General features: G+C 40.1%; 1 protein-coding gene across 1 annotated transcript in view; it reads left to right on the top strand.

Annotated features, from left to right (window-relative positions):
- The window catches only part of dock2 (dedicator of cytokinesis 2), a 149706-nt gene extending 138741 nt beyond the window's left edge, over positions 1-10965 (top strand). The window contains exons 39-51 of the mRNA XM_033633098.2: positions 693-797; positions 2918-3059; positions 3485-3566; positions 3732-3816; positions 4156-4242; positions 4380-4556; positions 6178-6261; positions 6348-6485; positions 7778-7905; positions 8944-9148; positions 9317-9422; positions 10043-10191; positions 10713-10965. Coding sequence (XP_033488989.1) covers positions 693-797; positions 2918-3059; positions 3485-3566; positions 3732-3816; positions 4156-4242; positions 4380-4556; positions 6178-6261; positions 6348-6485; positions 7778-7905; positions 8944-9148; positions 9317-9422; positions 10043-10191; positions 10713-10775 — 1551 coding nt within the window. The 3' untranslated portion in view covers positions 10776-10965. The remainder of the gene's footprint in view (positions 1-692; positions 798-2917; positions 3060-3484; positions 3567-3731; positions 3817-4155; positions 4243-4379; positions 4557-6177; positions 6262-6347; positions 6486-7777; positions 7906-8943; positions 9149-9316; positions 9423-10042; positions 10192-10712) is intronic.
- Positions 10966-12292: the final 1327 nt, after the last annotated feature.

Raw genomic sequence — 12292 nt, 5'->3', positions numbered from 1 at the left:
GCAGTTGGGGAATGAGGCCCACAGTTCCCAATCAGCAGTTTCCACGCTAAATTAGTCATCTGTACTTTCAAATATTACCAATGACTCAGCACAACCATTCATCCATGTTTTAAAATGAATACTTACTTGACACTTCAAGTCCTTTTAGATCAATCTTTTTTTCTGAAGAACTCTGGTTTGAACTTCAGCAATTCCCACATGACCCCTAAGAGTGAGTCCTTAGTGCCAATCATCAGCACCTTCACACCCTTCCTGACCCTTCTTACTTTGCCCTCTCGATCACTCCTCTGTTTCTTTCTTGCTTTGACACCACAGCAGACATGATTCCCTCCATGCCCAAATTCAGCACCACCTTCTCCTCTATCTCCCCTTCATTCAGCTCTCCCTTTCCCCTCCTCAAAGAGAATTACACTTCTCCCAACAATGGAAAAAAAAAATCTCTTTCTCTCCTTATATGACTGCAGCAGTGGCTCTCGCCGCTAATGCTGAATTTATGTGGTTATATAAATGACAGACATTGCCCTTGGATGGCGTGCACTTTATTTTTTCTGCATCTATCACCCTCAAAGGCCCAGCATTCTGCTGAGGGTAGCTTTGTCATTGGCACAAGCTGATAAAACTGCTACGGCTGCACTCAGTGCAAATTCTGAAACTCTCCCCCTCTCTCTTTGTCTCTCCCACTCTGTCTGCAGGAGAAACAAGCCAAGTTCTATGAAAACATAATGAAGATCTTGAGGCCCAAGCCGGACTACTTTGCAGTGGGCTACTACGGACAGGGCTACCCTCCGTTCCTCAGGGTTTGTGTTTCTCATTGTTTGGTGGGAATAAAAATGAACAGTATATAAGTATGGTAACACTGTCTATGACCCCGTGTCTATAATGCTTTGTAAATATGCCTACAAAGTTCATAATCTCCTTATAGCACTGTATAATCAGAATTTTATGCCTTCATAAATATCCATAATGCTTTATAACAAGGTCAGGTATCAAAATACTTTTTTATTTGCTGGTCATCATCTGACATTTTTTGCAGGGATCACAGTTTTTTTTATGAAGAAGATATACTTTATTAATCCCCAGGGGGAAATTAAATTTTTTCACTCTGTTGTCATATACACACAAGCCCAAAATACACACACATGCACATACAGGATCTATACATGAATTAAATGGAGAGATGTCAGAGAGAGGGGGCTGCCTTTGACGGGCGTGCTGAGCAGTTGAGGGTTCAGTACCTTGCTCAAGGTCACCTCGGCAGTGCTCAGGAGGCAAAGTGGCACCTCTCCAGCTACCAGTCCACGCTCCATACTTGATCTGTGTGGGGACTTGAGCCGTGACCCTCTGGATCCTAAGCCAAGTCCCAATGGACTGAGCTACTGCCGCCCCTGGCAGTAGTGGTAGTACATTACCATTACTAGCTGCTTATAAGTCACTACAAGTGGTCATTGTTTACTCTGAGAAAAGTGGAAAAAAATACTAAATCTAAGCAAGAACAACATAAAATACTATAAAATGTATTTGTTTAACAGGTCATAACAGCAATTCAGTACTCCAATTTGACTTTTTGATGATTAACAGCAAAATTTTATCTCACTAATGTAATGTTTCACCAAAAAACTCACTGTAAAGACTCAGTGGATGCAAAATATAAATAATACTTAGTGAATGTATGTAAAGATTTGCAACACATATCAGAACAAATTAAGGCAAAACATGCGGGATACCACCGCTGCCATCTTGTGCTGGTGATGTCATTTGGAGCCAGAGTCAATAGCGATCTCCGCAGCATTTAGTTGCCGCTGTCTTACCAATCATGAGCAGCTCCATCGATTGTGAGCACAAGATCATGAATCAAACCCCCTTTTATAGCATCAAATAACCAATTAAAACCAAACTCATCAGAAGAAACACCTGAACATACAGCAGTGTGATGAGAACTATCTAAAATGACAAGAGACCAACTGTATTTTGATTTTTCTTAGTTTGGCCCATGTCCCAACTGCTAACATGAAGGGGGCGGGGTTTATGATCTATACTGCAGCCAGCCACCAGGGGGCGATCAAGATGTTTTGGCTTCACTTTTGGGAAGCTAGCATGTTGTCCATCTTTATATACAGTCTATGATAATGCCTGAAACAATTTCTACTTTACCTGTAGCAGTATACTTTACTTTAATGTAAACGTTTGATCAGCAAAAGTGATATTTGGTAAGGCACAACCTCGGTACAGGGATTTTAATGATTAATAAAATGATTTTAATGTATTAGGAGAATGTTAATGAACTATAATCCTTACAAAAGAAAATGTCAGTTATTTATTATGACTGTAAAAAGATATGGATATATGCTCATAACTGTAATTATACAGTGATAAAAGTAGATTATACTGCAATATGAGTATGTTAAGAATGAATTATAGATGTGGGTGTCGTAGAAAATGTTACCATATATTATGGTAACATTTAGGAAATATAGGAACACAAAGGTATCATCGACTCCCTCCCTTGAACAAAGGAGTCAAAAAAGTGTTTTCCTCCGTTATTAGCGAAGAAGCTACAGTAAGCTTTTTAAAATTGCAGCAATGGACAAGTTTCTAAACACACCAGCAAGACTGTTAACAGAATGGGACATAAAGTACCTTATGGGAATGTTGTGGATCTGTGGATTTCAGCAAAGTGCAGAAATAATATATTCCACTGTTTATAGCTCCTATATTCATTAGATGCATTTATCTGCTGTGGTAAGGAGTATGGCGGAGACTCAGTTTTTAGGGGGCCAGGGCAGTGAGAAATATATGCAGTGTCTGTCTACCCACTCTGTATACAGTATCCTGTTGAGGGAAATCAAAATACAAAGAGAACATTGATCACAGAGGAAATAAGAGCTTAATAACACCAGTGCATTTCCAATGGCTTCAGAACAAGGTGTTCATCCACCGTGGCAAGGAGTATGAACGAAGAGAGGACTTTCAGAACCAGCTGATGAGCCAGTTCCCCAGCGCCGTCCGCCTCAACATCACCACAATGCCGGGAGATGACATCAAGAACTCCCCACTGCAGTGTATCCTTCTGTCAGCAAAACGCACAACACACACAGTCACAAATAGATGTGCATAGAAAGCAGGAAATGTACATGCATGTAGCAATGCACGATCATATATAGGCAGTTGTTTTGGGATTACAAGTATTCGGGTTGCAGAAGAAGTCTGTGTTTTTCAAAGGGTAACTTTTACCCAGACTCTATAAAACATACCCAGACATCTAAGTGTATTTGAGCAATTCATCTAGTCGGTTTTCATCTGGATCTAAATTACATTTTTTGTTTGTTTTGTTTCTTACACCTGCTGTTTGCTGTTCCTCTGTATATTAAACCTTAGCTGCTGGAGGTCTGACACATCCCTCAGCTCTCTGTTGGTACATTCTGACGGGGATTTAGAGACTCTCCATCATGTTGTGAAGTTTTTATTCCTAAGTGATGTGAACCAGATATCCAGTGCTTCACAGTGCAGCCGGTCCTCGAGATTCCTCCGCGCCTGAAGAACAAACCTGTCCCCGACCAGATTATCAAGTCAGTGAAACAGCATGTTTAACCCTTCGGATTTACATAAAGAAAATGTGAATGTTTGAAAGAGAATAGACAGTTCTGATAATGTCAGATTTTCCTCTTTGTAACTTATTTATTTTATTTCCTTTTACGTTACGCTCTGTCTCCCTAATCTTACTCTATGTGTAGCTTCTACAAGTCCAACTACGTGCAGCGTTTTCACTATTCCAGACCTGTGAGGAAAGGACCTGTGGACCCAAACAATGAGTTTGCTGTGAGTGTTTTTGTTTTCAAGAAAAAGATTTATGACCACTGGGACTATGGAAGTATTTCAGAAGCTGTTGTGTAGTTGCATTGTTATCAGTCTGCACAGATGAGTTTCTGTTCTATAAAATAATAGGCTTTTACTCAACAGCAGAGTGTGGTGTAATTATATGATAAGACTTTAGATGATGTTGTACTTAAGATGCAACATTAGATTCAGGTATTACTGTACTGTAAAATTAGATATCAGATTATGTAGTGATGAAGAAAGGAAGTAGAAAAATGGCCAATGAAAGTGGCTCATCTAATTGCTTTCTTCTTTTCTTCTCCTTTTCATTCCTGTTGTCAGTCCATGTGGATTGAGCGCACAACCTTCACCACTGTGTACAAGCTGCCAGGGATCCTGCGCTGGTTCGAGGCTACTGACATGAAACATGTAAGTCTGTTAGGGGTGTTTCTACATCTCCCACATCCCACCCTGAAAACTTCCCTCTCTGACTTCATCTGTCCCTTTCCTTCTTCCATCATTTTTCATGTCTTCCTCTTCCTTCCCTCTGTGGCTTCTCTGCCCAGACTACCTTGTCTCCACTGGAGAACGCCATAGAGACCATGGAGTCAACCAATGAGAAGATTCTGACCATGATTAACCAATACCAGGCTGACTGGACTCTTCCCATCAACCCCCTCTCCATGCTGCTCAATGGCATCGTGGACCCAGCTGTCATGGGCGGCTTTGCCAAGTATGAAAAGGTAAACTGTAAAGAATTAAACTGAGAATCCCCCTTAATTTACAGCCCCTTGCAAATACACTGTTACAGGTCAGTTAATTACGGAAGGTGAGAATGGCCAAAATTGCAATTTTTTTAATGCCAATATCTCAAGATCACAAGGTAATTATTTTCTCGAGAATATGAAATATCAGTCCATTATCACGAGAAAGCCACAGGTTTCTTCCTCTAATTGTATTGTGGTGTGTTTATCAGAGATCATGCTGCGTTTACATAGAATCAGTAAGACGGTAGATGACAACGTGGATATAGTTATGGTGGCAGAGAGATGGATGGTAAAATTAGGTGAGGCCGGCAGAGAATTCCAACAGCAGTAACAGTGTATGGCACTGATGGTCAGAGTTCAAATATTTTAACTTCTTACCATCCACAACAGAATTTACAACAGGATGTTAAGTAGCTCCCTCACACAAGAAAAAACATGAAATATCTGGACAATTACTGGACCATACTAGAATAATTCCTCGAAAGAATAGACACAAAATAATTTGATGTAATGTATTTTATTCCATTCTTTGTAAACAGCATCACCATCGCAATATATCCTCGTGAGTTTCTGTTTGTTTTTCCGTGCCGTCCAGAAGCTGTGGACTGCCATCTACCGTCTGCCTGATACCATATAAGAGCGGTCAGGAGTGCCGTGCTAGTGTGCACTGATAGCGTCTTGACAACTGTAGCAACTTATTTAGGAATGACAGATCAAGAAGTAGCTACCCAATACTGATCAATGCATCAGACTGCACTGAAATCAAGGTCTAACACAGGCCAAAATTTGATTGTGTCTTTAGGTCATGAGCAGTGATCTTGGAGGTGGAAATCAGGTGTGATTGAATGAACCAGACACTCATGTTTGAGTTCTCCATAATTATCACGTGATCTCAAGAAAACAAGTCATTTTTCTAGTGATGAATTGTCCCATTATGTTTTCTCGAGAATTGATATAAATTAACCCATTATCATGTGAAAATGAGATTTATTATCTCAGGATAAGGAAATAATTAACTTGTGATCTTGAGATAATGGCTTTGAAAAAAATAACTGCAAGCAAGGCTGTGCTTGGCCTCCACAGCTAATGACCGGGGTCAAACTAATTTTTTGTTTGTTTTTTTTTATACGATGAGAACAGTGAAGTTAAAAATCCATTCTGTTTATGACATCTATTTTACATTGATTTTGGCTTGTTTTTCTCATCTTATCCTTCCTTTTAATTATCTAACCAAGCACTGATTCATTGTAACAGTGTGTGTAGAAGTTTAACAAAGATTCACCATCTCAGTACTGTTTTTAATTTTGATATGAAGACTTTCTGAGCCACGAGACAAAAACAATCAATATCACATTCTGAGGCTGAATTACATTAAAGTTACAAATTACATTAAATGCAGGGATATTATTAAAGTATGGTGTATTCATAACTAGAAATATCATTAGCATCCTCAAACAGCATTCAGTGTTATGATATCTGGAGAAATCCGGTGCCCATGTGGGAGGCAAAGTCAGTTATTCATTTACAAACTGCCTCGGCAGGTGAAACGTATCGCCATGATTCCTTAAATGAGTTTTTAATACTTCCCCGTTATCAGGCATTCTTTACCGAAGAGTACACTCTGCAGCACCCAGAGGACAGAGATAAACTGGTGCGCCTCAAAGACCTCATCGCATGGCAGGTACTAAACACTCACACACACCCTTGAACACACACCACATATAGTTGTGCTGCTTTTATGTGACACCGTAATATTTGTATTTATAGATCCCATTACTGGGTGGAGGGATCTCTCTCCACGGGAAGAGAGTGACAGATGACCTGCGTCCTTTCCACGAGCGCATGGAGGAGTGTTTCAAACAGCTGAAGAAGAAAGTGGAGAAGGAGTACGGAGTGAGAGAGCTGGTAAGGACTGGTATAAACAAGGATGGGAAAGGGAGGAGAGACAAAAAGTAGGGAGAAACTTTTAACTAAAACATGGTGTTTCAGTGTACGTTCTTTTCTGCAAGGCTGGACACAGTTACTGCTGCGCTAATTAAGCTGCAAATGAGCTGACCCAGGCGGATTTTAAAGATCAAAGTACTCACAAGCGCCTCTGAGTCGAGTGTTGATATGGGATTTGTACCTTTAAATTTCTCTACAACCACAACACGGTTGTGACTGGGGCTAAATATGATCATTAACTTGTAAATTGGCTCTACCCTTCAGGAGAGATTAAACTAATGATGAGCAGGAGTGATGTGCTGTTTATAAGAGGAACTTCACTTGCTTTTACTTTTCTTGCATTTTCGTATGATGTACTTCTGCTTTGTTTCACCATCGCAATCTATGAACAATACGATCAAAACAGCTTTGTCTTTCTATCTAGATATAATGCTGTTCAACTCTCCAGTGATGTTGCTCTGTATGCCTCCTGCGTCGCTGAAAGAATGCATTAAACTCTCTAACGATGTGTCCAGGGGACGCATGCTATTATCTTCCTCGATAATGCTACATTGTGAACAACAAATCCATGTTGAAATCATAGAAAAAGTAGTGATTTTACTTATTTTACTAGAAACCACTGAGAGTGAAACTTGTGTTGGATGTTATTATTACACTGTCAGTGAGGTGTTGGTGTTTTTGTTACGGTGCTATGCACAGATCTGCCCGCTCCGCCCACCTGCTCTTAACCCCGGCTCTCTGACCGTGCAGCTGCACTTTATGTTACCAGAAATTCACTCCCATTCGATGTGTATTGGCAGCTACTGATTCGCTGCACAAAGCATACTGGGATACCTGCGATGTGAAACCAAGTGGGCGGTGCGACAAGAGGGCAAGACACTTTTAAACCGTTTAAACCAAAAAATTTAAACTGTGCACACATGCCAGTAAAGCAGCCAACAGGGCAGGATGGATGGGACCTTATATTTTTATTATTGCACACATTCAGCCTCTCCTATAACTGTCTGCTGCAGAGGATATATTCATTCACAAAACAAGATCCTGTTTTGCTTATAGTCTAAATGAGGTAAAGAAAAAATGAAAGCAAAGGAACTCTTCTCAGAAAGAACAAGATTAGGCATATATCTCAAAATGATCTGTTAAATTTATTCAGGACCTATTCAGCTTCCCTGAGCAACCTCAAATGAACACCTATGGGTCCCACTGACTGACTTCATTTAAAACTTATCGACATAACCGCTCTCTATTTCCAGCCGGACATGGATGAGAGGAAGTCCACTCGTCCTCGCTCAATGCTGCGCTCCATTCGTCAGTCCATCATCTCTATCTCCTCACTGCAGGGATCTGAATGTGGGACTCCAACCAAGGCCCAAGCAGACAGGTAGCACACACGTGCATATGTGTTGGCAGATGAATTTATCTAGTGACCTCAGAGTATTAGATGTGTTCTTTATAAAAAATTCACTCCAGAACAACGTCAATATGAAAAATTTACAATTTAACCCCTTTAAAGGGAAATGTATATTTCAACCTTGACCCCATTTTCCTTTGTTCTGTGTCTAAGTGACTAATGGCAACAACAGCTTTAAAAACTGGTCCTGTATTTCACAAAACCACTGCAGTCCGCAGCCGCATAATAGGCTGCACTATAATCATTCAAGGCAATTATGCACCATCAATATATGTCCATTAAAAGTGCTTGTTTTTGCCTCTGACAAGCTCAGATTGTTATTTTAAGTGTCTGACATTATAGAAAGGATTCCCACAGAGATAGACCTTTTTGTTGAAGAGTCTGATTATTTTTATTTCACCAGAAACAGCCCCAAAGTTATTTTCACCAAACCAACCAGACTCCATTTTAATAAACAGCAATTTTAGCGTGTATAGAGCCAGCATATTCTCATTTAAAACTAGGTGAATTAAGGGCTCATTTTGACCTAACCAGAGTAAGTGCTTGTTGGAAAAATGGAAAGACAAACCAAGACAACTTATTTGAGTTTTATTTTGTTTTTGTTGACTTTGAATAAACTGTGTTTTACAATGATTAAATTACTGTTTCTTTAAATGGAGTTTGGTGGGTTTGGGAATAGCGAATTCAGGGCTGTTTCTAGTGAAACATAAAGGGTTTTAAACTTTAACAAAAAGGGCTATATCTGTAGGGATCCTTTCCATAATGTTTGAAGATCCTTATAACAACATTCTGAGCCTGTCATTGGCAAAAACAAGCACTTAGAGTAGAGTGATTACATTGCAACATGTTTCAAAGCCACCGGCTGCAGCCTTCTGAACTGAACCAGTTTCAAAAAGTGTTGCTGTTATTAGTCACTTAGACAAAAAAACATGGGAAAATAGAGTCCAGGTTAAAAAAAATACTGATGCCACCCTTTTAATTCCTCACACTTTTCCTGCCTCTTCGCAGGGAATTCCCCCCTGAATCGCCCACCTCCTGGAACTCCACCCTGCCACGCTCCAGCGGCAGCGTGAGTTCAAATACAGTGGAGGGGGTGGTGACAGTGGGCGATGCAGAGGTCAAACTGAGGAAAAGTAAGAAGAAGAAGAAGAGGAGCAGCATGATCTTCATCACGGAGGAAAGAGAGAGGACGAGTACCCTGGACTGCAAACGGGTGAGATTGAGCTTCAGTGGGAGGAAGAATGTGGGATGAAAGAGGAGAAAATATAAGGAAAAGCAGAGAGAACTAAAGGAAGGAAAAGAGCAGGTTAAGGGGTGTTTAATGGAGCTGAGTGTCTGTGGCAGTGTTGTAAAGTTTTGTGTGATCTCTGTCTCCCTCTAGCTGTCCAAGAAGCAGGAGTTCCGCAGTGACACCAACTTGTCTGAGCCGACAGAAGAAAATGTGTTGCTGACAAATGCCAACTCAAGATCCCTGCCCGCCATCACAGGTGACGTATACAAAGTTGTGTACTGTAGTCAAGTTACACCTATAAACCCAGGGCGTACAAAGTCAAAATGAAAAGTTATGCCTGGCAGGAAGTACTGCATATTTTCCTGACTGAAGAAAAAAAGCCCATGGCAGGAATATAACTAATTTTATAATAGTTTTAATAGAAATAGGCAAGCTGGGGAATGTTGCAGTAATAGCCTGACCTAACACAAAGTCTGGTGTGAGGTGGCAAATTACTAAATCAGTCATGTCGGTTGTAATTTTGTTCGGAACTAGGCAGCAGTTTCATCCAAGTTATATCTCACTGTTTTAGTTACATAACCTTGCACCTCAAAACAGCGATCAGACCACAAATCACTAATGTTTCTCTGGCATTCTGCCTTGTTGGACCAGGCCAGCTGAGCCAGCACTGACTGTGGTGTTAATACACCACCTCTGTTTAGCACCGCTGACTACAAGCTGTAGAGCTTCACTGAACATACACACAGTGCCACCGGTGTTGCCAGAGCACACAGTTCATCAGTGGAACAGCTGCAAAAGCACAATTAGTCACTTTAAATCGCCTGGCTGCAGGAGGAGGCAGCTGGTTATCAATTCTCACACAGTTTCTGCGTGCAGGTCTGTCCTTGGCCGTGGTGGGGGGCATGGAGGAGGTGGACTCCGTCAGAGCCAGGAGGGACAGTAAGAGCATGTCTGTCTGCATGACCTCTGATCGAACAGCGGACAGACGCTCAAAGGGCGTCATTAACCTCCTCTTCAAGTCCAAGGTGAGACCAACAGGTTTAAGGGAGTACCATGGAGAATTATGGGGTAGATATTCAAGAATCAGATCTAAGGTTTGGGAATTAATTGGTTGCGCTTTCTTGCCAAGACTGAGAAGAGAAGCTTGATACTGCGACAATGTTTATATGATAAATAAGAAGCTACAGCCAGAGGATGGTTAGCTTAGCATGTCAGTTAGCCCGGCTCTGTCCGGTAATAAAAAATGCTATGCTTTGGGTGTCTGTGCTCAGCTAAGCTATCTGGCTGCTGGCTGGCTTCATGTTTATCATACAGCGATCTTTTCATCTTACTCTTGGCAAGGGTGCAAGTGTAACTCCCAAAAATTTTGAACTTGTCCTTTAATAGGGTCAGTACTGCAGATTTATCACCAACATTAGTTTTATCTAGATTATTCCAATCAGTGTTAAAGTATAAAATATCTCAGCAACACAGTCTTCCAGTGGATGTGTTTTTCATTTTTACCCAGCAAACCTTGTGTTTACATTCTGCATATTTGTTTCAACAGAGCTCCAAATCAGAGGATGTGAAGCCCAGCGATTCAACCAAAGACAGTGCCAATCATTTCTGAAATCCTTCATTTTAATTTCCTCTTTGCTTTACTTATCTGTATGCATTTGTTTGACACAGAAGTTCACATAAACCAGCAAGCAAAACCAAATTATGCACTCACTCATTCCCAAATCTGCCTGCCAGTCTCAGTATTGCTGTTGCCTTAATATAATTGATTTTACCTGTCAATAAAGACTATTTTTGTGGCGTGACCTTTTTCCTGGTAATTCAAATGATTTCCAGTGAAGCTAAATGCCATCTACAGCTTTTCAATCAATTCTGCTTCTACAAGAACGAGCAAACACAAACCATCCCACTGACGTGCTTGATTAAAAAGCTTCTTATTATACGGTTTTCAGCATTGTTGTGACTGACTGCAGTTAATGGGAAAATAATCATTTGATAAAGCGCAAAGGTTACCCGGTCCTCCCAAAGGACTTTGAACAGGAAATGCTGCCAAAAGGCTTTGGCTCTGATACAACAAACAAGAAAGTCTAATAAATTCAAATATAATAGTGGCAACAAACTGTGGAGCCTACTGTATAAATGCTGGAGCTTTTGTTGTGTGCACACAGAAATTAGACAAACTGTTTGGTATGAATTCCCAGTCTGAATCATATTTTATATTGTGCATGAGTTTGAACAACCATTTTATGTAAATGTATAATTCAAAATACATGTGCTTAAAGGAAGAGCCTGACATTTTGGAAAATATGCTTTTTTACTGCTAGTTTTTTGACAAATTAATTTTCCAACCATTTTCATGTTTGTATAGCTTAATCTAGAAGTAGAGCCAGGAGCTCAGTAGCTTAATTTATCATCCAGACTGGAGGCAGGAGGAATAGCTGGCCTGGCTCTGTGTGAAGGAAACAAAATCCGCCTCGTCTCCTCTAAAGCTTACTAATGAACACATAACACACAGTTTGCATCCATGTTTGTGAAAACATGGCTGCTTCACACACAGAAGATCTATCCAATCAGCACAGTTACTGTGCTGAGTAATGGCCAGAAAAGTCTTTTTGCAGAGCACTATGATGTTGCAGTGAAATTGACCTTTGACCTTCCACCACCAAATTCAGTTGTTTCATATCCAAGTGATTGTTTGTCCTTTGTGTGAAAATCTGAATGAATAAAATGTATGTTTAGCTACTGAAAGTACCCGCATAGCTTGGAACCTGACATTTTAAAAAAGGGTGTTTTGAACTTTTTTTTTTCTGTTTTTTTTTTTCATTTTAAAATTCAAAATGGCCAACATAGACAGTTTGAAAAAAATGGAAATATTAGTTTTCATATTTCTCATGTTCTAACAATTCCAAAAATGTATAGTTTATCAACTTCACAAAAATTTTGAACAAAAATACATTAGAAATACATCAGGTTTATGGTGGACTAACTCCATCATAAACCTCAACTTGTCCTTTTTAAATATTGGTTTTGGTACAAATTAAACAAAGGAGCACAAAATAATAAAGTTTTAAAGGTGTTAGAACCAAGCTAGCTGTTTCCCCATGCTACTATCTTAGAGTAAAAATAACT

The sequence above is a fragment of the Epinephelus lanceolatus genome, chromosome 7 (assembly GCF_041903045.1).
Source record: "Epinephelus lanceolatus isolate andai-2023 chromosome 7, ASM4190304v1, whole genome shotgun sequence".
Taxonomy (NCBI): domain Eukaryota; kingdom Metazoa; phylum Chordata; class Actinopteri; order Perciformes; family Serranidae; genus Epinephelus; species Epinephelus lanceolatus.
The sequence above is the reverse complement of the archived record's forward strand: the minus strand, read 5'-3'. Positions and strand labels throughout refer to the sequence as shown.